This window comes from Chlamydotis macqueenii, chromosome 5 (assembly GCF_036417535.1).
Source record: "Chlamydotis macqueenii isolate bChlMac1 chromosome 5, bChlMac1.mat, whole genome shotgun sequence".
Lineage (NCBI taxonomy): Eukaryota > Metazoa > Chordata > Aves > Otidiformes > Otididae > Chlamydotis > Chlamydotis macqueenii.
Window position 1 is genome coordinate 18,189,710 of NC_141560.1, and position 25,150 is coordinate 18,214,859.

The window sequence follows — 25,150 nt, forward strand, 5'->3', positions numbered from 1 at the left end:
GTCACATAGACTTTGAGTTTTAGCATTGATTTTAAAGTGCTGTAAGATCTTTGGATGGAAGCTGATATAGCGAAGCAGAAGCAATAATCCAAAGTGAAGGATTTTGTTCTCTGCTTTTCCATAAAGTGTATCTTGAATCTCCAGATTGCAAATTCAGTGAAGGCTCTCGAGATCAACACATCTGTTTTACGGCAGGATTAGTACAGGGAAAGAAGATCTGCCCTTATCTTGATTGATTTATTGATTGACAGGCGAAAGCTAGGACTCCTGCAAGAGTTAGGTAACTTTTATTAGACACTTTATTTCCTGCAATTTCAGCCTCACATCTTGTCCTGCCTGGGAGTTTCACAACCATCCAGAACCTGTCATGGTCCTGCTCAAAACTGGCAGTTCTTGGGGCTAAATGCAACTCAACTCTCTGCCTCTAAAGGCTCAGCCTATCTGCTATCTGCTTTGAGGAGTAATGGTTTTAAAATAGAAGGAAGCAGATTCAGACTGTACATCAGAAAAAAGTTTTTTACAATGAGCGTGGTGGAACACTGGAATAGGTTGCCCAGAGAGGTTGTGGATGCCTCATCCCTGGAAACATTCAAGGCCAGGTTGGATGAGGCCCTGAGCAACCTGATCTGGTTGGAGATGTCCCTGTTCCTTGCAGGGGTGTTGAACTAGATGACCTTTAAAGGTCCCTTCCAACCCAAGCTTTTCTATGATTCTATGATTTCACAAATCTTGAAAGTTTCTGTCTTAATTTATGCACTAAAAGTAACTGAATGGGGTTTAAAACAGAGAGAGAGAGAAAGAGAAAAAGCCCTTTGAGATGAAACACCTATTTTTCGAGGGAGCCATGAACTGAGAGTAAGGAGAGCCTGAGAATTGCCAGTAGACATCCACATCGCACACTAATTGGAACAAAGTAAACCTCCCATATCCACGGTTTTCTTTTCTCCAGGAAGGTTTGCAACCCAGTTGGCTGGCAGCAATTTTTGGAACATTGCAAGGAAATGTGGCTCAATCATTATAAAACGGTGAATGCCAAATCTGAGTTAAAAGCCAGTTATTTGAGCAGGGATTATAGGCATTTTCCAATGATCACCACCACAGAAATAAATAAATAGATGGCTTGCTATGTATACACTCAAAGGGGAATGTTGCCCAACATGCATAGCTCTTTGCTATTAGCAGTAATGAGGACACAGCTGTCTGAGCGTGGAAGCCAGTATTTGCAGAGGATAATGCTCAAGGATTTTTCTTCTCCACTGGCTTTTGTCCACTACCCAGTTTTTGCTTACAAAAAAAAGCCCAAAAGGCTCTAACATTTATACAAGAATTACCTTGGCTTTGTGGCACTTTTGAGATTGTTATAAAGCACGCTGACATACGGACAGATTTGAAACTCAGATGAAACATGAAAAACAATTTTCTCCCCCGATAAGCTCCCCAGTGCCCTTAGTGCCAAGCATAACAACACCCTCTTCGTAGTCAATCACAACAGCTCCTAGAGCAGCTGGCAAGGCTTGCCGCCATGGGCAGAGATCTGAAGATCTGCTTTCCCAAGGAGGACTTCTAACTCCCACTGCCTGCAAAGCTCGTGGCTGCACCAGGGCAGACAAGTGATGTGAGTGAGTCATGTATAGCTGGTCAGCTCTACAGAGCCTCTAAAGCAAATTTAAAACTGCTTCATTGTCCAAACACAAATTCTGTAACCACCATTGGTGTGGCCAGGCTCTTTTCCCTGTTTTTATCAGCTAGGTTCAGGGAATAAGGTCTTAGGTTGTTCCTGGAGGAAGACAAAGCACTGTAGTCTCCATTGCACGTGTGTTGGACTCATGCAGTTTGAGTGACACAAGGCAACCTACAGGCATGCTACCTCCGGCTAGAGCCTCCTTGTGCTCTCAAGCCAAGCAGCTTTGAATCCAGTCCGTTCCTGAAGAAGGTGCTGGTGATGATTGCTGAAGATTAGTGAGAGATTAGCTAGTGATGAATCTCATATTACTACTCCAGTTCCCCATAATGGAGATCCCTTGTTTATATACATACATGGGGTCCTCTTTTTTCACATATATTAAAGATTTCAAGATATCCTGTGAGAGTGACTAGAGCATCCACACTGAATTATCTCCAGGGGTGTGTACATATTGCACACCTAGAATCTCTCTTCTATTTTCAGATCTCAAATAATTCACTCCCATAACAAGTGGGAGTGCACAACGTGCTTGAGCAATGGTTAAAGCTTTTGTCATGTCATACGTCAGTGTTGGCTGCATTTTAATGGAAGAAGCAACCCTTCCAACAAAAGTTTCTATTATATCCTGCAGGTGGATATTTGCATCCCTTTGTTTTCACTGTGGCTTTAATTTCTGGATCCATTTGGATCACTTTCTTCTGCTATATTAAAAGTAGGGCTGTTCTCCTCTTTACTAGTTATTGTGGTCTATTCACAGTCTCAGACCTCCTTAGCCTGCCAAAACACTTGGAAAAGGAGCTCTTAATGACTCAGTTAAAATGTACGGTCAAGAAGTTCACTTATTAGAGGAAATGTAAACTGACCACCAATTGGCTAAACCAGTTGGCTGGACTATTTGTGCTAGTGATTTCTCAAAGCTCCCCAGGGAACGAAAGTGGGAATAGCAGTTCTCTCCTTTTAGTTCTCTCATGCTCTGTACCCTAACAGAAAAGTCTTTGAAAGAATTCGTTGGAGGAGAAGCCAATAGGATTTCACAGGCATGTTTAAAGGGTTTATAAATAGTGCTTTAAACTCCTGTATTTTTAATATATTCCTTCTTACAGGTTCTTTTTAAATTATCCCATAGAATTGCAGAGAAAATTTACAGTTCCGCAATAGAAAATTCACTTTTTCAGTCCTAATGGTTCTACTTCTCTTCTGTGAATTTTTCTAAGCCTTCTCTGGAGGTTCTTGGATGAGACTATTTCATATCATGCAGCAAAGGGAGGACTGTAACCTTTTGCTAAAGTATGTTTTAATTTCTTAGTGTGCATTTCCTGGCTCTGACTGCACATCTTATTCTTTTCTGTTGCAATAGAAAGTGTCACTTACATAACCTCCCAGCAGCTGGGAATATTCTCCGTAAGTGCTCACTGCCTCCTCTCACCACCCTACCAGCAGATCTCAGTGTAGCATATGATTGTATGAAATAGGTCCTTTTGAGAAATGAGTAATACAACAGTAACTCTCCAATTATTCAGCTGAAAAATATGTTTCCTGCCAATGAAGATGAAACCATTGATGTGGGCAGCAGCTGTTTTGTACCTCCTAATTCAGCAGATACGATGTCGTCAGCGGGATGCTAACACATCTCTACCCTACTCTTGCAGGGTGCTTGGGTCACTCTTGCTCTACTGTACCACAGCTACTTGGGATAGCGTAAGTGCAGCAGGGGAATAACTGAGATTCCCAAATCACATGGACTGACCATGGATTTCATAAGGCATGCAGAACCTGCATCAGGAAATCATGAATCCAGACAGTACAGTTATGCTCCAGTCCATTGAGTTTAAGCAAAGCCCTTAACCGAACTCAGTAGTTTGTCTCATTTCTAATCCCAGAATTAACATGTAGACTGCATTTGTGCAAAGGCTCTCATGGGACACTGGGAGCAGTCTACACAATGGGGTGTGATCTTGTATCAACAGCGAGTCCTGGGAACGGTGGGAGTGAGGAGCTGTGGTCAGGCAAGGGGATGCTGAGTGTATGAACCACACACAGGTCTGTTCTGAGCAGAAGGAGAAGAGGATGCTGGCACTTTTGTCCCCTTGCTATACACTTATCTGCATGACTGTCCTATAAATCTCAGTCATGAAAATAAGACTAGAGTTGTGCTCAGAGAGCAAGGTCCTTTCACAGTCTAGCTGTTGTTTATCATCTTAGAGTAATGTTAAAAGTGTGCTAGCTAAGGAAAGGCTCAGATAGCTGGCAGGAGAAGTAGAACCTGTGACACATGTTGAGCAATTTTCATACCAAGCAGAAGGAGCAGCATTACAGATTCATGCCTCACACTATTTAATATCCACTTTCAGGCTGACCATCTATGTGAAAAAAAACCACTTTAATCCTTGTTTAGCAATCAAGCAGTAACATAATGCATATGGGATGCAGATAGAAAATGAACTCGGCAATCAACGGCCAGTCCTCAGACACTGAAATATGCAATTAAACAGGTGTTTAGGGAGTTGATCTTGGATTGTGTCCAAGCTCAGCAGGGTCAGTCGTCCTTGGAAAAAAACACTGACCCCACACAGCAGCAGTTTGAATTTGGCTTCAGTCTGCACTTTAGGAATGTGGCATTGTTATTTCTCCCCTTTTCTTATCAAATGTAATTATCTTGAGAAAAAAAAAAGTTTTGAGAAAACATGTGATTTCACTGAATAAAAAGCTACTACTGAGGAAATTATTTCTCAGTGTCTAAATAAGGAGTGGGGGAGAAGTCTGGGGAAAGTGCTCTGTTCCAAGTAATCTTGGAACTGATACCCATGTTGCTGAGCTCGGATGTTTAGTCCTGGCCTGCAATTACTCCTATAAAAAAAACCAGACATCCAATTTTTGAATTATTTTAAAATGGAGCCCCAAGGGTTACAAATGACTGAACAAGCTTCAGTGTTTGAGCAGACAGAGATTCTGGAACAAGCTCGCAGCCTTGAGCCTGTGCAAGAACTTCGTATCTCAAGAGCAGGGTGAGGTCCTGGGCTGGATTGGTACAACAGCAGGACTAACATACATACAGAATACAATAAAGAAATAGGGCCCCAAAAGCACCCACATCTCCTAGTAGAAGCGGGAAGAAGACTTTGCATGGCAAACTTTCTTCACTCTGCAAGACCTGTGCTCTCACAACTGGCAAATTAATCTTCAGCCTTACTGCTCTGAACCCCGTGGGGCTAATGGCTCTCAAATAATCATGACGGCAAAAACATACCCACTTTTGTCAATGGCTGGTCAAAAGAAGGAAACACAGACGTAGCTACTATTGTGACCCACAGAAATCTGTGGCATGATTATCAGAATTCATTACTTAAGAAAGGAAGTCATGCATGCTAAGTATGTTCCAAATAGAACAAAATGTAACAGTCCATCTGCGAAACAGTGCACATTGCCAAACGCATATCATCTTGGAAATCTGCTGTCCACATTGGCTTCCCTCTTGAATATGGAGTCCAAGCAAAGTTTCTCTTCTAATCGCCACAGTCTCCAAGAATGTGGTTCTAGCTCAGAGATGATAAGTCCACGTCCTTCCATGATAGCTCTCTGCTACGGGTGTTATCACCGGCAGGGAAAGGGGCTGGCATGGAGGGAGCGGAACGGTCACGGCACCCTGAGCACGGGCCTCGCTTGTGGAGGGATAAGTGTAGTCACAGATCCCACCACTTTCAACAGCGGTGGATGGACTTAATAAGGTAATAGTCTTCCTTGTTCCTGTAGTGGTAGGCGCAAATCATCTCCTTGGGATGGAGCTTCTTTGGTAAGCTTTCCACGTGCATTTACTCTGTTGTGTGGTATGTAACCACATGCTCATAATAATAAAATGAAGCTCATCATTCTATTTATTTAGCTTTTTTTTTTTCTTTTAAAAGTATCTTTTTGTCAATACAGTATTTTCCTGAAGGACTCTGATATTGTCTCTGAACTGATAAGCTCATCTTAAAGGACTTTGCTTCCTTCTGAATTCTTTGATGCATAAAGTCCTGTTCATGCACAAAGTCCTGTTCTGAGCAGAAGGCAAACAGTGACTTTGCTTTCAGTTTTGAAACTCGCCTTCCAGTGGGCAGATGCTTCCAGTTCCTAAGCATCTCTGCTCCCTCTCTTGTCTGCTGTCTTTCTCCCCTGGCTTTCCACCTTGTAAAGTCACCTAACTTGCCAAACAGTCTCCTACTTCCTGCATGTCCACTTTCCCTAAACTGCAGTTTAGTCCTCTCTGGGTTCTTTAATTCAACAGATTTTCTGTGGTAGTAACTTTGATTCTTCCTCTTTATCTTGCTTCATGCTTCATAAAGATGCAATCATTCTACTTGTCCTGAAAGCAAGGTGGTTGGCATGCCCAAAATCTTTAGGCTGATGACTCAACATCTTCTAACATAAGAGAATTATCAACATTTTCTAACTTTTCCATATTTTTCTGCAGTTACTACAAACATTAGAGGTGTAACATCTCTCACTAAAAATCAAATTTATTGATAAGAATACACACAAAAAATTAAAACATTGCACATACGTACATTTAAATCTCTGCAAAGGAGAAATCGCTTAGAAGAACTTTACAAATTCCTGTTCCTGTTTTCAGTAGCTTCACCGGTCAAGATAGATCTCTTAATGGCCTTGGAAATGAAAAAAGATGTAAGGTAACAATGTAAAGAAAGTCTCAGGTGTGATGGTTATGAATATAGATAAGAATAACTAAACAATGCTAAATCATTCAATGAAGACTGTAAGACACCGCTTCGACCACATAATCTGTCTTTTTTTTGTGACACAGGCCACAGAACCTTACCTAGCAGTTGGTGTTTCAAGCACACAGGTTTTTCCACAGTGTATTTCAAAGAAGAAATACTGTTCAGGTATAAGGCCCTAATGTAATGGAACATCTACCACGTACTTTATTATGTTTTTCAAGTGGTTAATCAGTAGTACTGCTAAAGTTTGTGTCTTATTTTTATTTTAAATTTGTCTTCTAAATACTAAATTTCATCCCACTGTCTTTTGCTAGTTTTAGTGACCATCTCCAGCTAAAAACTTTGCTTCCATGAAGATGTTTGTAGATCCCAGCCAAATATACCTTGACATTTTTCTTAAATAAATTAAAAAATGTGGAATTATCTTGCTCTGAGAGAACTTTTTGTTTGGAATTGCTCTTTGGAGATTTCCTGATCTCTTTGCAATATTGCTTTTTGAAGTGTTGACACCAGAAATGTATTTCAGTAATTATTTTGCTAATGCAATATACAGTGGTAAGAACAATTTCCTGTATCTATTCAGTGTTCTGATGTTTATAGTTGCGCTGTCAGCAACACTATGTCAGGAAAAGTTCATGTTCAAGTGATTATCTTTAATGACTCCAGGGTTATTTTCACAACCAACATTTTTTATTTTTGATATATGACCGTGCATTTGTCTGCCTTGAAATGTGTTTTCATATGTGCCCACCACACCTAGCAAATTACTTTTATATAAGAGTTCTGTTTGCTTTTTAGTCCTTAACTCCACCAACTTGTAATCCTCTGCATTTTATCCCAAATGTGGAAAACAGTGAACCAAAACCAGATCCTCAGAATCTGGTAGACACTCACAGTATTATTCCACATCTGTTATTCTCTTTAGATTTCTGGTCTCACAGTTTTAACCTTTTTTGTATGAACAGTATTGAATATGTCTGGTCTTAATTAAATAGATTGGAGCATTGTTTTTCTTTTTATACTGTTATTTCTTGTGATATTATTGAGACAAATGAGAGTGGCCTCAGTCCTACATTCTTGGTGGACATGAGTCAGTATAAAAGATCACTACATCTTCTGATAAGAATTAGCCTCCTTGGTGAGATGTGGTGTTGTCCTGCAATTGACATCTAGGTCTTCTTTCTGACTGTATTAATATGTCCTGGTTTTTGTATGCATGGATTTTAAATTATTTGCCTTTTTTATTTATGGGAAATTAATTCAAAATTTCATTCATTGTTCTATGATGTGGCTAAGTTCTACAGAATCTGTGAAGATTACCGCTAGCTTTTACAGGTAATAAAACACAAAGCCAGTAATTTGCATACTAAACATAATTAGTTCATTTATTTATTTTGACATTGTAAATTATATCTATCCAGTCTCCAGGCATCCTGCCATCCATTAAAAATACAATCTGTACCAATAAAAACAAAGCATCAGCACATCATATCCCACAAAAGGCAGCCAGTCAGCCAGAAATATATAAAAAAACCACTTTCTCCACCCTTCCAATCCCCAAGTGAAACCCCATTGCCCCAGCCACCTCACCTCTGTCAAAATGTCAAGTAAACAGAACATCACACCCCAGAGTTGCTAACCAAACCACCACAACTATAAATTTTTAAGGCTGACAGACTGAGCTAAGAGAGAGGGATGTGGTTAATTTTGGAGTATTTGGACTCAGGCTCTTGCAGCAAGGCCTTCCTGACAAATGTATATGGAGATGCCTCCTACCTATTCTCCCATTCTGCCAGTAAACCAAAGACCTTTAAAACTCATGGCTTGAAGCCATGAGGCTCTGTGTTCATTCTAGGTGGTATTTCTTAGGAGGCAGAGAGCAGCGGGCTGGATGGGCCGTGTAGTTGCTCTCAGTATTCAGTTGGGAAGCAACAAAGTGAACCATTTGCACTTCTGGTCAAATTTTAATTTCAGTCTGGACTTCTGCGCTTGGAACTAGCTGTAGGAGCAGTAATGTGAACACAACAACTGGAAGGATGGATGAAAGAATATAGATGACTGCTAATTTGATAGCACGTAGCAGCATAATCATCCTGGGCCAGCAGAGACATCTTGGGCCAGTGTTGGCCAAGCACTGCTAGGCAAGAGAACTTTTGAACACGGATCCATCCTGTTCTGCATTCGTTCCCTAGTGTGATTTTAGGTGCTGAACAGCTGCACTTTCAAAATCAGGAACCTTTAAGAAGTCACCCAGAGTCACTTGGGAAAATCTGGACTTATTCAAAGTGACTAGCTGTCAATTTAGTATCACGTACATTTAGCATCACAGTTTTACTCTAGTGTGGCTCAGGAACTTTTACAAGGGCAGAGGTGGTATGAATCAGCTTTGAAGTGATATTCCCAGGGCATGAACACACCTAGGATTTATATTTGAATGGGACAGAGATAATAAGTTGTGCAACCAGAATAAGAAATGATTTACACATTGTTGACTAGCTGTCTGGTTGTTTCCACTTGCAATTTTCCACTCAACCAGAAGTGCCCTAGGAGTGTTTTGACAGAGTTTCTATGCTGGCATTTAAGTCTAGTGAATCCATTATAGGCAAGCTCTCAAAGTTGTATCGCTAGTTTTCTCCTCAGTGGAAATAAGTTAGGGTTTTTTTCCTCTCCCTGTCAAATGTCTACTTTTGACTTTATATCAGCCACACCTGTTCATACTGTATGCCACACTGTGTAAATGGGCTGGGCAGGGCACCCTCTGTCTCCCAGTTCTGATGTTCTTCAAGAGGATACCTGATGGTGAGCCAATTGTTGCACTGATATTTTTCTCAGTGTGCAAATATCAGCTTTTACCTACTGAGCTCATGTAATGTAAATAAGCCCTGGCAGACAGGCTGGGATGATACTACCTGTTTGAACTGAGAAGGCTGCTTGCCAGAAATAATCTATTTGAACACATTGATTGGGTCTTTCAGAGTTTAATAGTGTGTCATGGCAAGGGGCAATCTTAGAGAAAGCCAAAGACATCTAATAGAGAACTGAGTGTGTGCGCTCAGGCCCAAGAAAAAAAGATTTGATGCTAGCAGTAAAGCTTTTTATACTTGTTGGTTGCACAAAAAAAATCATTAATACAGTCAGTGAGGTATTATTCAGTGGAAAGCACAGGGAGTCAAGATGTTCTCCATAGACAGCTTCAGATTGATCAGGTTTTCTAGAGACACCAGAAACTCCACAGGTAGACTCCATTGTAAAAATTTTTGTGTTCAAATGGAAATATGTCTCCAGTACCAGCACAAAAGGTAAAGACTGGGAGTAAGGAAAGAAATCTTCTTGGTAGATAGCAAAGAAAAGAGGAACGACATCTGACTTTTCCGGAGTGATTGTACTGTTGCTCATGCAACTGCTACAAGGATGACGCAGGAACAAAACTGATCCCGTAGCCGCCCGCTGCATTTGGTGAAGGATGCATGTTGTACCCCTGCAAGAAAGATGCAGCACAGAAGAGTGCAGGATCTGTACTCTTCAAACAGCATTGCTACCATAGGTGGTGGTAAGATCCTGACCCTCATTTTATCTCCATTTTGCTTCACCTATTAATATTACTGGAAGCAGGGAGCATGAAAAATGAAAATCTCGGGTTTTTTAAGCTCAGGGTAGGCTAGAAACAGTAGAATTGGCCAGATCCCAAGGTCCCACTCCTAAAACAATAAGCAAACATGACAAATAGAAAGCTTTTTCATTTAGAAAACATTAATGTCATTCTTATAAAATTTATGGTTAGATAAAATCTGTGTTCAAATACTACCAATTACGTGTGATGTGCTGTATTAAGGGAGGATCCAGAATTTTTAGCCCAATCGTAGAAGCAACAGCTGAACTGCACAACATATCTATGTACCTATATAGTCTAGAATTGTTATCTTACTCCTTTCCCACTTCCCCCACCATTTTGCCAGCCTTTCCTCTGGCCAATAAATACATGGGAAACTATTTCTGACAGAGTTAATTACCTCTAATTGTGCCAGGCTTGTTATCTTACCAGCTTTGACTCCCCATAAATTGCTCTGGTAGAGCTATTGGCAAGATAAGAACTCTAGACTCTCTCCATACATATAATATGTATGTATTTATATGTATTTATATATCTGAACACATTAAATATGCTGCTGTGGTAGATTGGATCAGTTATTTCATGACTGCTGGGAATTTACAGCCGACCGTCTGCACTGGATGCCTCAGAGGCAGATACTGAGACATAATTCCTGCCCTCTGCTGCCTGTTTCAGCCCCTGTGTTTGTCAGATATTTTCAATCCCAACCTAACCAAGTCTGGGTTAATAAAAAACAGAGGAGGATCAAAGGAGTAGCATTGCTTGGATGACACAGTACTTCAGCAAAGGCCAGTGCACAGTATGCTGGAATAAAGAATAGTTTAGGTATCAATAAATAAAACATAGAAATCTGAGTTGGCTGAAAAAAATGACACAATTTATCTTTTGATATTTCCATTTCTGACATCTAGGGGCAAACTCGATGCCAGAAATATCAGGGAAGAGATTGAGCAAGGAGGGATTCAAATTGAACTTATGACTCTGAAAGGCATTTTTAATCAGTAAGGTTCCAGTGTCCTGGCTTATACAAATGTAGGAATGCTATTCACCTCCTTCACAGAAAAAAAAAAGAATAAAAAAAAAAAAGCCCACAACAAAAACACCCTAAAGGGTTGTAATAAAAAGCCAAATACATTAAAAACAATAAGGATGGTTTAAAAAAAAATCAAAAATATATGAGTTTTATTGTCAGGAAATTGATTCCAGGCAAGCATACATTTTTTTGGTCAGGTAAAGGTTGATTTTGGTTGAACCTTCTGTCAGAAAAATTATAGTGAGATACTCTGCATTGGTGGGTGTAGGAAGTAACTTTTTTAATATATCTGAGTTGTGTTTGTACATCTCTTGAACTCCGGTTCATCTCTTCCTCCTCAGTGGGTTACATACCCTTTCAGCAGTCTTTCCCTAGGGCTGAACACTGCCCTTCAGCATGGACATCCCAGTTCAGTGACAAAGCAAACGTGGAAGTAATAAAAAGCTCGAGGTAATGCGATCCTTTTCTTGAGGAGCTCTGAGAAACACTGGGTCATCTGCAAAAGGGAGAGAATTGATGAGCACTCTCAGTTCTCGCTGCCTTCAGACATTTATTATTATGAATTTTACTTCAGGATATGGTCAGTCTCTCTACTCCACCACGCTTTAGTTCGTTGCTTGGACCCAGTGTACACGTTGTGAGTGCAAGTCCCTGTACAGTGTGAGCAACCTTTTATTGACGCCATTTCTAATATATTCATGCTATGTTTCTGTGTTGCAGATGTGGATGAATGCGCTTCAGATTCTCACCAGTGTAACCCCACCCAGATCTGCATAAATACTGAGGGGGGCTATACCTGCTCCTGCACTGAAGGCTACTGGCTGTTAGAAGGCCAGTGTTTAGGTAAAAACCTCGTGCGATGTGGGATTTGTGCATCTGTGTATGTGTATCTGTGAACAGCTGAAATAATGTCACTGAGCATCTTTGTCAAGTACACAGTTAAACCTTTGGCTACGTGGAAACCGATGTCTTTCGTCTTTGTAAGTGCCAACAGTACGCTTAGCAGAAAGACTCCCTCATGGAACAAAAATGTAGATGTAAATGCCATATGACCAGCATCCATGTTACATGTGGGATTTTGATATTCCCAGTCTGAAGGGTTCCCTTTCATATAAGATCAACCACAGGCATGTATACAAAAAGATCTGTTCCCAAACAGGCCTGTCCTTTCCACACCATGACAGTCTGAACCCAAATGGATCAGGGTTCCACACCAGGAAACAGGACAGTAAATCCCCAAATCCAACTAACCCTTTTGCTTGGAGATGAGAAAGAAATTACATCTGAACTAGGTGCCATTTCAGTAGCTTCCAAGCAGTTTTATTCTGATTTTATTATTTTCCTTGCAGCAATGTCCTGTTCATCCTTTTAGCTCAGCCCTGTTGAAAAAAACATCTCTCAGCACACAGCACAGGAAAACCTTCCAGCTTCCCTCTTCTCCAGCCTGTTCCCCTCACTTGACATGCTCATGGGATGATGAAGCAGATGTTAATTTTAGGTACAAAGATATGATCTAGGAGATAGGATACAACTGGGTTTTTGGGTTTTTTTTGCTCATTTTTTTTTCCCCTCGGCGCAGGCTGTTTGCCTGTCAGCTCCACAGAGCTGGGCCATTCTGTCACAACACCTCTGCTGGAAGGAGAATGGGCTTTCCCTGCCCGTTCATCCCTGGCACTTCTCCAGTTATTTTCCAGCTTTCTCCTCCCAGGCACCAGTTCCAGTGAAGGACTGACTCACGGCTGCTCTCCTAACTACTGCAAACAGGTGTAACTCACCTGGCAGGGACAGGCAGCTCAGCCTCATCCGAGTGGGGTCTGTGCAGCCACAGCTGCTCTGGGGAGTCACTGTCTCGTAGTTCCCCTGGGATATGAAGTCTCCACGCCCCTAGCTCCATAATCTCTGATAATTCCTCTTCTCTTGGTAAAAAAAAAAGCTTGTCCTGGGGACTGTACAGGCATATGTGATGGGATGGGGATGAGGGAGGACAGGGAGGGGGATTCTGCTCTCCATCGTCTGTTGTGTTACCCATTTACTCCTCCCAGTTACAGCCCAAACTAAAGGGTTGCGTGCACCATTCAGGATTTGGACATGGATCTAAAGTACTTTGCTGCTTGATGGATATAGCAGAGAACTGAAGTGGCTGCATTGCTGAACTGATATGAGTAACTACTTATGCCGTTTAAAATACGCAATAACATCCCACTGTTGCCCACTCGTGGGGTGGAGGCAATGCAAAGGCAATGCAAAGAGCTAACAGTGAATTGCATTTAGAGTTGCTAGATTTTTCCCCAAGTGTCAAAAAGTCTCAGTTTTCCATACTTTCCACTGGCCTTGGAGAAGTGATTTTTGCTGGCATAAAGAAGTAAAAGACCATTTAACATAATCAAAGGGCTAAGTTGGGTTTTTAGAGACAGATTTTTTTTTTGGTGTGCTGTTAATAAACTACAGTTATAAAAAGCTAACCTTCTATCTGTGGTAATTATCCCAGTAAAGTTTATACAGGAGGAGCCAGCAGGGCAGTGCCCACACGACCCACCCACAAGAACGAGCTCTGTAAAAGTCCTTGTCCTCAAGATGTAGCACTCTCGAGATAACAGTCCTGCAAAAGCCAAAGCATGTATTTAAAATAAAGTGTTGTGTCAGAAAAATGAGATATTAATTTACTTAAAACTAATGTCATTTTTCGCAAGATTCGGGTCAAGCCTACTGCTGGTGTACGTATTATAGCTGACCCTGGCCTTTGGGTTATCTTGCTATTTAGAATGCAGTGGGAAATAAAATCCAGTAAGGGTAAAACAGAGTGTCAGCGTCCTTGCTGTTTTACAGAGAGAGAGTACTTCCAAGACTGGTTTCCCGAGACTTTCTATGGCAAAACTGCCCCAATGAGGCCAACAACATAAACTTGAATTGCAGGATGCAGCTACTTACACAACAGTCTCACAACATTGTTGTTTTTATGGTATTACCACATCATGCAAATGTTGGAGTCATTCAGGAATTCGGTTTCCCAACACATTATTAATATTTAACACTATAAGCAGGCAGCAGCCAATTTAGCTACCAAATAAGGAACTGCAGGAATTCACGCAGATACATATGCATACATGTGAACCATAGGGTGAATATTGTTACTTTGATTTTCATGTGCATTGGAACCTATGGTGGAGGTCATTTCACCAAAACCTATGCCTTCCTCCTTTGCTCCTTCTGGCAAACTGACTAGAGATGATACACTTGGTTTTCTACTGCACAAACTTAACTTCACACCTGTAGAACTACGTCATACTGGACTCGTACAAGAACTGGTTTAACAGGAAGTAGAATCAGACTCAGCAGCTCTGCTGGGAAAAGCATGAAGACTGTAGAGGATCTAATTCAGATACTGCAGCTTTCTCAAGTTTTTGAAAACTCTGAGCTGTCTTTCAGCATGGAGGGCACACAATTTCCAGTAAACTCAATAAAAGCTGCAGGTCCTCCACATTGCTGAAAATGAGTGCAGGCATCATTCTCTCAAAGTAGAGCCTTTGAGGAAGCATTTATTTGAGTGATGTCATCTCCATAACTTAGCGTTTTGTTGACCGAATGCTCTTGATACTCACTTGAGAGTCCTAGGGATGGACGTTCTCTCCTTGTGTGAGTCTTGTCAGATAGGATTGCTATTTTTCCAACTTGGCCTAGACTTTTACATAATTATTTTTTTTCCATACACAGTTCTATTTTAAAGTTTGGAGAAAAAAAAACACAAACAAGAAATATTGTGCTGTTTCTACAGGAAGGATCTTCCAGTACCTGCTTTCTCATCTGCTGTCACTGCAGTGGCTCTTGAGATCAGCAGGGATGAGCATTGAATGAGCGGTTAGACTTGCTCTGAAATCTGACTTGAATTGCCCATAAGAAAAATCTAAATAGGAACCTGATGTTTAGAAGTATCATTGGAAGGATGCAAAACTTTGAGAGTAGCCATAAAAATATCTCCATAACTGAAAAGCCAGTTTGAGCCTGATACCAAAGGAAATGTAAATCCTTGGAAATGACAACTACTCCAAGGATTTCATTCCAGTTCTTAGGCCAGGAGCAAAATTCTTCTAGCACTTACCATTATACATACCTTACAACATTTTCTTGTGATTGTAACAGTCAGTTGCATGTTTTCTAATGCTGCAATTCAGCCCAAATGGCTATTTTGGCAGTAAATTTACTGTTTATTTTAGAGTCGATAACTTGTCAGTTTAAAATGCATATAAAATGTAAATGTGACTATTGGAAAAAAAAGTCTTCAAAGAATATACTTTCTGAAAAATGAAGCATTTAGTGATGAATACTTCTTGGTTTTCTAGTGAGTAGCTTTGGTATATGTGGAGGTAAAAAAGGTTTCTATCATGATTCTGACAAATCTTTGCTGCAATGTTGGCTGTGCTTGTGCTGACGGGCTGTATCAGCTATCAGGTGTGCTCTGAGGTCACTGCCTAAAGGGACTAACTCTGGGCTTCCTGATGACATCACATCAGGCTGAAGATCACAGCAATGGCAATCAGTTCATAGGACATACTGAGAGATGTCAGCTGTGGATAAAAACACATTACTACGTTCTTCTGGGTAGAGATGCATTTGAACTATACCTGCGGGTCTGAACACCTGAAAGTTTGGCTGTGATATCTGTAACCAGTATGCCCAGTTATTTCAGTGTTATTGATACCAGTGACTCAGTGTGTTTGGTGCTCTGTATCTGCAAGTGAAAATGCAGACCAGTACTTTTCATGTTTCCCATCAACAGATATAGATGAATGTCGCTACGGCTACTGCCAGCAGCTGTGTGCCAACGTGCCCGGTTCCTACTCCTGTACGTGCAACCCAGGCTTTACCCTTAACGATGATGGAAGATCGTGCCAAGGTACTGTGTGTGGTAAATCATGACTGAAATTTTGGTCCCAACCCATCAACATCCTTAAAACTTACTTAGTTTTTGGAATACAGGTAACATTCCCAACACTGCTTTTGAAAATGGTCACAGGTTTGTCAGCCTGAGATATTTCTGTAGTTTCACAGCACCTTGGAGGGGTGCAGGCGCTACATGACCAGTGTATCAGGAGAAATATGTACAGAGGCCCAAGCCCCGTAAAATACAGAGTTACTCAATTCCCTGAAATTACCAAGAGTTTAGGCACTGCTTTTACTTTTAAAATCTGAGGCTGTGTGACCCACCTGAGACAGGAAAAATCTATGAGAGCAGTAAATTAGATCTGAGTCTCCCAAGTTCCAGACTAGGGTCCTGAGCATTAGACGACCTTTTGCTGTGATGTGCAACCTCAATTAAAGTTAACACAACTTCTTCAAAAAGTCTCTCCCTAACTAAGCAGGGAGCATCTTCTCACTTGATGTAGGAAATGGTCTGTGCTAATGATGTCCAGAAGCTGCTAATGTCCTAAAAGGAAAAAAAAAAAATCAGTTTTGTCTTAACCCTAGGTTTACATGAGGACCGTTCCTCATTGCATTATCTTCCTCAGGAATATCCTGCTGCATTTTGTCTCAGGTCTGTTACGACAAAATCAATTCAGTGGTTTTAAAATTGCAAGTTAAAGACAGAAGCATTTGTAATAAATATTTCATCATCATCTTCCATGTTTTGTGGTTTTTTTTGATTGAAGACATTCCCAAAATGCTTCATTTCCATGCATGTTGTGTTTCCAACATGCTGTTTGCAAGCATCAGCCTGAATCCCAATAAACAATACTGACTTGATTATATTTTTTCAAAACAAATCATTCTGACCGTACAGCTAATCTCTTTGAAATGCTTTACAGTAATGAATTGAAAATAGAGTTTGGGGAGAAGTCACTGATGCTTTGGGCTTTGACTTTCCATAGATGTGAATGAATGCACAAATGAAAACCCTTGCACTCAGACCTGCGTCAATACCTACGGCTCTTTTCTCTGCCGCTGTGAACCTGGCTACGAACTGGAAGCTGATGGAGTTAACTGCAGTGGTAACTGTCTTTAGTTATTTATTCTTTTGGTTTCTCTAATTCTATTAAGTTTTCTTTTTTTCCAATGCATTGTTTTGTACATGCTTTTAAAAAAGTTTTTTGCCTTGGTCCATGGTTAGCGGCAGGATAGCTGCAACTCATATGATCTTCTTTCCAGTTAAAGCACCCAGCAAATACCCAGAAAACCACAATGCAGGAGGGCTGTAAATGGTTTTAAAGAAATAAGCTAAATATTAAAAAGCTCCAAGGTAACAGAAAAACATAAGACAAGGCTTTGTAATGCTGAACAGGAAGCTTTATTAGACCAAGTAAAGTAGAGATAGTCCTAGAACATTTTTCCATGATTAAATAAATACTTTATATAAAGCACTTTTCATTTGTCTGTCAAATGCATGTATTCCTCTTGCTCTTATGACTGCATACTTGTGCCTGAAACCTTCCCCAGTTTCCCCTGTACGGCTCTGGCTACACTTCAGAAACAATATACGGTTTCTTAGCACAGCTATTGCTAAGCCATTCAGCACACAGCAGAAGAAACTGTGCTTATGTCACTGTACTTTTTCCTCTCTTGTTTTTGTTTTTATTTTATTGCTTTATTTAACTGAAGGCAAAACTTATTTCTGTGCTTAATGTTCCCGCAGCCTGACAAAATTAGAGAATTCAGCCAATATTTCTTGGAAGGAAAAACGCACTGGAAAATATTTGTTTTTTAATTTACAGTAAACAGATGTAACATGCTGTTTCTGAGAGAGAAGACATGTGATATGCAGTATGTGTATAGATTAGTGTTTCCAAAACTGTTCTTCCCTGCAACCCTCCTTATTATAAGGAAAGGACAAAGACTTAAGTCTCTAAAGGGTCGTACGCATTTAACATTTAGGGCTGCAAGACCTAACAAGTTTTCTTCTTTCTAATGGAGTTTCTGCTTCTAAGTTAGACTCCTGCACCTTTTATGTGCTCCTGAGCTAGATGGGGCCCTGAACCAGTTAAGTTCAACTCAATGCCACCTAAACATTGCCAGTACAAAATGGTGACAGAAGAGGTGGTGCTTGAGCCTCATTCATGTCTGAGAGTTAAGCCAGCAAAAGGGACTTTCCACCACCCAGACTTAGAGCAGAAAACCTTTTCTTGACAATTCTGTGAAAGAAAATGCTTGTCAAAGCAGTTCAAATTTCTCTGAGTGAGCTTCTTTCACCTCACAAGCAATCACTAGACATCGCCAAGGCTTGCAAAGGGAGTGCCTGGTTAGGAGGACACTCCTATGAGACACCCAGGATCCAGATGTAATTCAACAGCTGCTGGATTAGTCAATGGCCTAGCAGCCAGCTCACCTTGAAGATGAGAGGCATCCCTGCCCCAATTCAAGAAGAAAGGCAGAGATTTCAACCTGGCTTTCCCAACATTTGCAGTATTTTCTAATCACAGAGGTCTTGCATGTGCATTAGATGTGTCCTGAAATGCCTACCATTTTGTCCTCTGCAGGCAGTCAGCAGAATGCCAGAAGTGTTTAGGAACAGCAAAGGTGCATCTGTCCCATGTGGGCTCAGCAGCAGAAATGTAGGACCCTCAGAGCTTTCAGTCCCTCCAGCACTTCACAGGAGCTGAGCACAGGTTATATGAATCCGATGTGCTGGAGATCTGGGCTAGGACACCTCGAGGGGATGGGTGATATCTCGATCCCTTTATGGAGTCAACCCTCGTCCATGCTCTGTCAGGAAGGTGTTTTCTTTTCAGCGAAGTCGCTGGGGCAAGTCAAACAATAACAGGACTAGGTAGGTGTAGAGTTCCTTTCCTCTCCCTTCTGATAATGTGGTTGCAGCCATAAACCAACTTTAACATATTTGGATTTCAAATACTTTCCAATCCGTCTGCACAAAACACCAGAAGTGGATAAATGGACTGAGCCAAATTTAGAAGAAAGGGAAATTCAGTTTGAAGAGTAAAAGTGATTTGCCTGGGAGAGTCAACATGTCAGAGCTGGGAATAAGAACTTGGGAGTTCCTGGCTGGGGCTCCGGCCTTTGTTTCTTTCTTCCCCTAAACACAGAAATAAGGAAATGATTAGCTGCAGCCTCCCTCAGTCTAGCGCCTTTGCATGTGTTTTCCCCTTGGTCAGCCATGCCTCCATGTGCAGCTCTGAAGTTCGTCTTTCTCACTTGAGCACAGTTCTGCAGAATACAATGACTGGTCAGTTCATGAGTGCAAGGGGAAAAGAGCATGATTTCTGCATTCAATCAGAGATTTGACAGACTGGTTAGCTTCCTGGGTATCTGGAAGATGGCTGAGCCTTCCAGTAGGTCTAACTCAAGCTGCGATGAGCTCTGTAGTCTTGCTGGAATGCCTTGGAAGTAACTGGCTAGAGACTAAGAAACATAAAACAGCCGGGGCTGGCTGCAGGAGTTCTGCTGGGACCCATGTGGCCCTGGTAAAGGGAAGTTTGCTCTCCAGAAAAAAAGGGAAAAGAAAACCACTGCCAAATCTCTCCTTTCAAATTACAGTTGCAGCTTTGTTGTTGGAGTAGCTCTATCTCTGACGTAAAACAGAACTGAAAACATGGCCAACTGGTGACAGGTATTAAAAAAGAAAAATAAATAAATAAATCCCACTCATTGTGTTCAGCGGCAGCTTTGGTTTCCCTGGGAGAAAAATGTTTAACCAAGAACTTGTTGTATAGCATTTTGCCAGGTTGCTGCAGAGCTCTAGGGAGCTGGAGGATGCCAGCCTCCAGCTGGGGTGATGGGCACGTAGTCTGGATGGCCACCTGCCTGCAGGACTGCTCTTTTGACTGTAAAGCCAAAGACACTAAACTTTGTTTTACCACTGCAGACATGGACGAATGCAGCTTCTCAGAGTTCCTCTGCCAGCACGAATGTGTGAACAGCCCTGGTTCTTACTACTGTATCTGTCCTTCAGGCTATAACTTGCTTGACGATAGCAGGAGCTGCCAAGGTAAGATCATTACCGCACTAATTAAAACCTGAGGGGACCAGAAAATAGATCCTGTGTCTGGAAAGAGGTTTTCAAGAACTGAGATGCTTGGTCTTGGCATTGCACAGTGAAATACTTGTAGGGCCCAATTATGTAATACTGGTAAGAATGTCATCACGTGAATTGTCCCAACTGAGGTAAATGGATGTGCTGGTGTGAGAAAGACTTTACTGACTAGGAAACAGCTACAGAGCAATGCCCTCAGATGCTCTGCTCTCTGCTGCATGTCTCTCTAGTTTTCTCATTCTCTAAGGTCAGAGAGCTTGAGCAGCCCATGTATTTTTTATTTTTGCAGCACTTAGCATATGGGAGCACTCTAATAAACAGAAATGAATGGAGTAAAAACTGATCTTGAAAGAGGGGCCAGTTGTCAAAAGGCCACTTCTTATGATGCAAGACTACTATGAATTTCGGGGCAATTCCTTAAGATGGAAACCAGTTTGTAAGAATGATGTCTTGCACACATTTCCCTGCTTTAGTCTTTCTCTTGTTTCTTGTGTTTTAGACATCAATGAATGCGAAATCAGAAACTTCACCTGCACTCTGCAGCAAACGTGTTTCAATATCCCAGGAGAATATAAATGTTTAGACCCAGTAAGATGTGAGGATCCTTATATCCAGATTAATGAGAAGTGAGTAACATACCCACTGCCACAAAAGCAAATTTTATCTGTGTGAAGCATGTCTAGAGTAAACCAAATACGCTGCATGTTTACAACACAGCCATGAAGTGTGTCTAGAGAGCTATACATACATGCTGTTGCTGCATTTACCATTAGTAAGCTTTATAAAAATAATAAATTGCAATTCCTTAACAGGTCACCAGGTGGGATATGATATAATAATCAGATGTGTGGGAAGTTAGAGCGGAAAAACACTTATCAATGAGTCCAGAAAACAGCAAGGTTTATAATGTAATAAGAGACATTTATTTGCATTACCAACTGACTCCTTATATGCTCAAATGCAGCCTGTTTATTAGTATGAGTATTTCCTGTAAATATTAACTAGCTCATGTCTGGGAAGTACTTTAAAACATTAGATGGTAGTTACAGCAGGATACAAGTAGTTTCCTACTGCTTAAAGGTTAAAAGTGCTTAAAAGTCCACAGACTAATTTGCCTTTTTCAGAAACTGAGTATGTCTAGGTAGGGCTGTTAGCACTGCTACTGTCTAAATTTCAAATTATTTGAGTAAGCAAAAAAATCAATCCCACATTTCTAAAAATTGCCTGTTGCTTTTACATTTTCGCAGATAATTGTCTGCGGCTCAAAATATTTCAGCTCCAGACAGATCTCTATATATTTCAGCTCATTATATTTTACCCATAGTGTTTGCACTAAACCCAATTACTTGAGATTTCTTGGTAGCCTAATGTGTTTTATAGAAAGGGAAGAGATGAAGAATCATAGAATCATAGAATAGTTTGGGTTGGAAGGGACCTTTAAAGGTCATCTAGTCCAACCCCCCTGCAAGAAGCAGGGACATCTCCAACCAGATCAGGTTGCTCAGAGCCCCATCCAACCTGGCCTTGAATGCTTCCAGGTATGGGGCATCCACCACCTCTCTGGGCAGCCTGTGCCAGTGTCTCACCACCCTCACAGTAAATTTTTTTTTCCTTATGTCTGGTCTAAATCTACCCTCTTTTCGCTTAAAACCATTACCCCTTGTCCTATCACAACAGGCCCTGCTGAAGAGTTTCTCCCCATCTTACTTATAAGCCCCTTTTAAGTACTGGAAGGCCAGTACAAGGTCTCCCCAGAGCATTCTCTTCTCCAGGCTGAACAGCCCCAACTCTCTCCACTTGTCCTCATAGGAGAGGTCTCCAGCCCTCTGATTATCTCTGTGGTCCTCCTCTGGACTCTCTCCAACAGATCCATGTCCTTCTTATGTTGGGGGCTCCAGAGCTGGACACAGTACTCCAGGTGGGGTCTCACGAGAAAGAATCAGCTTCTTTCGATTATAATTTATTCATATCTTTACATTGCTTTCTGAACTAGGGCAGCTGAGGAATGGACACATTCTGTTCTTCCAGTTCTGGGTTTACCTACCTTCAGAGGTGGTAGGGTCTTAAACTGGAAGTTGAAATATCTGAAGCCTCTGTATCTAAATTCCGCAGAGCACAACTATAGATTTCTCACAAATCCACTTGCACCAGAACTCTTGATCTCTGAGCTTTGTGTTTGGTGGCTTTGGCTCATGTCTAAATGTGACTGCATTTGATTTGTGGCATATGTCTAGAAGTGATCAGTATCAAAACTAAGTGAATTCCTTGCATCTGTATTTTCTGTGGAAGGAATATAGTGTTTGTAATGTCAGGAGCCTTTTTATGGGGGACATGCCAGATGAGCTATCTGAATTTGGTGTCAATAGTGGAGTTTATAGAAAAAAACAGGCAAAAACTTTTCCAGTAAATTCCCCAACATGGCTTCTAGGATATCCTGGCTCACAATTTTATTAGAGTTCTCTGAAGAAATCAGCAGCATGTGGCTAGGGCACATGGGCTGATGCAGTCTGTTTGGGTTTCCAAAGGCTTCCGAAAAGAACCTCATATAAGGTTATTATGGAAATTAAGCAGCCATAAGTAAGAGACAAGTCTCTGGCACAGAAGAATAAGAGGTTGAAAGAAAAAAAAACAATATAGTATTAAATGTCAGATTTCACAGTGAAGTTCTGCAGAGGTCTGAGCTGGACCTGCTTTGTCCAACACATTTGTAAGCAACCTGGGAAAAAGGAAAAACCATGAGATGGGCAAAGTCTACAACAGTATCTGAGGACAGTACAGTGGGCAGAAAAGAATTGCAGAATGCCTCAATGACTGTGCAATAAAAATAGCAGCTGAAATCCAGTCTAGATAAATGTAAAGTAAAAAGACAATCACAAATGCACAAGTTAAATAAAGAGCAGTGGTCTGATCATAATCCATCCAAATCAAGATTTGAGGGTTGTTATAGATAGTTCCATGATCTGCAGTACTCACTAGAGGTGAGTGAATATGAATTTGAGGTAGATAGAGAATATCCTTAGAGAACGTGCCATTGTGTACCCATATCTTCAAGACTGTGCGGTTCCTTCCCCTCCTCTCAAAAGAAATATAACTAGACAAAGGTTCATAAAGAGCAATCAGGATGATCAAAAGTATGGAATAGCTTCCTTGTGAGAAACGACTAAGTTAGGACTCTTCAGCCATGAACAGAGTCAAATATGAAACTGAGTTGTGTGAGGAGGACGAGCAGGGATTGACTGTCCGCTCTCCTTTCAACAGAAGAACTGGGAGCATCAGACGAAGTCAGCAAAGGGCAGAGCAGAGAGCAGTGAAGGGGGCTCCTGGCCGCAGGGAGTTGTGGTTGCTGACATTCATGTGGGTGTAAGGGGAAGGTGGACAAGTTGATGGATAAGAAATGCATTAAGGGCTGATGAACAGACAGAAGACATCTTTGTTTAAAGAATTTCCTGAGTCACAAACAATTGGAGGCAATTAGTAGCAGTGCCATATGCTTGGCTTGCTATCCTGCTCTTCCACAGGGATGACTCTAGAGCTCTGGGCTCGTTGCATGTTTTCATGTAGTATATGTTTACCATATATATATGTTAAACGAAGAATGCAACATTTATGTAGCACCGTCAGTGAAATGATCCAACAATTAATATTATTTGGGGGACAGATCAGTTTAAATTACTACCAGAACAAATACGTATAGGGTATTCTACATCTGCAGAGCTGCTTTAAAGACAGTACAGATTTTTTGAGTGATCTAAGGAGACAAAGTATGCCAAGATATTTTGGCCTAGAAGACAAGAAAAAGAAGGCAGGGATATAGGCAGGCTGGAATAGCAGCACAGAGAATACTAAAAATGGGCAAAGTCATTACAAGTTTCATTGATTCTTTTAACTGGTCAACAACATTATTTGTTTATTTATATATGCAACTGTATTTGCATATAAAGAATCAAATGTTACAGCAATTTGTAACCCCTGATAACAATCCTATCTCTGACAATTAGCCGCTGCATGTGTCCAGCTGAAAATGCCGGTTGCAGAGATCAGCCATTCACCGTCTTGTACAGAGTGATGGATATGGTGTCCGGGCGGTCTGTACCTTCTGACATCTTTCAGATGCAAGCAACAACTCGCTACCCTGGAGCCTATTACATCTTCCAAATCAAATCAGGGAACGAGGGCAGGGAATTCTACATGCGGGTAAGTCTGGCGCTTGTTGAGAGAAAACCCAGCGTTTCTTGTTAGCTGAATATCCTTCTGATATCACAACTCAGTTTTTAACTGATACAATTTAAACCTTCAGTATGAGGCATTTTTACATGAAGACATGCAGAGCGGTGTGCTGATAGGCAGGGGCTGCTGGCTCTTTCAGGAAGGTAACCTACCCAAAGCAAACACACTTGTTTTACGAGGCATTAGGTTCAGGAAAGTCCAGGGCTGTACCCATGTCTAAGAATAGCCCATGTCTCCCATGCTCAGGAGAAACTGTTGTGCCAAACCTCCTTTTATTTGATGGACAATCAGTACTTGCCACTGAAAGAGTCAATGTTGTTTTTTTTTTAAACTCTTCATTGGAAAATTAAAAACCTGAAAAACAAAAAAGTAAGCAATGCCCCCCCCCTCCGCCGCCCAACCCTTTATCTCAATAATTTACTTTCTGGGTTCTTTGCTTTCATTTGTTATGTACTTTTTTTCACTGAGAATGTTTTATGTAGACACTGTTAAAGAAAACACAACTATTTTTTTTTTAATCTGAATTTTCCTCAGAAGATATCTCTGTTCCTCAGTCATCTTCACTGCACCTCTGACACACAGGGGTGATGGGAAGTGTCTGCACAGAATGAGGCACAGCCCCCAGGGATGGTGGCATTCAGAAGGTTAATTTTTAATCCTAGGCAAAACCTGGCTTTGATATTTACATTAAGTGATGTTCAATGGCTATTGTTGGTTCCCATGCCCCACAGAAAAGGTAAGCATGACAGATTTCAGTAGATTTCCTGAGAGCCTCGGATTCTCACTGTGAAAAAAAAAAAGAAAATATTTCAAAATTTGGAAGTGAGAAGTGGTCCAAGAATGATAATTTACATCTCACAGGATCTTTCCTGTTGCAAAGTCATTACTGATCCCACGAACC

At 41.1% G+C, this 25,150-nt stretch overlaps 1 protein-coding gene across 1 annotated transcript in view; it reads left to right on the forward strand.

Moving 5' to 3' along the window:
- Nucleotides 1–25,150, forward strand: part of FBLN5 (fibulin 5) — a 51,624-nt gene that overhangs the window by 19,317 nt on the left and 7,157 nt on the right. Inside the window, exons 5-10 of the mRNA XM_010119002.2 lie at nt 11,766–11,888; nt 15,820–15,936; nt 16,910–17,029; nt 19,855–19,977; nt 20,522–20,648; nt 24,021–24,216. Of these exons, the coding sequence (XP_010117304.1) occupies nt 11,766–11,888; nt 15,820–15,936; nt 16,910–17,029; nt 19,855–19,977; nt 20,522–20,648; nt 24,021–24,216 (806 nt within the window). The remainder of the gene's footprint in view (nt 1–11,765; nt 11,889–15,819; nt 15,937–16,909; nt 17,030–19,854; nt 19,978–20,521; nt 20,649–24,020; nt 24,217–25,150) is intronic.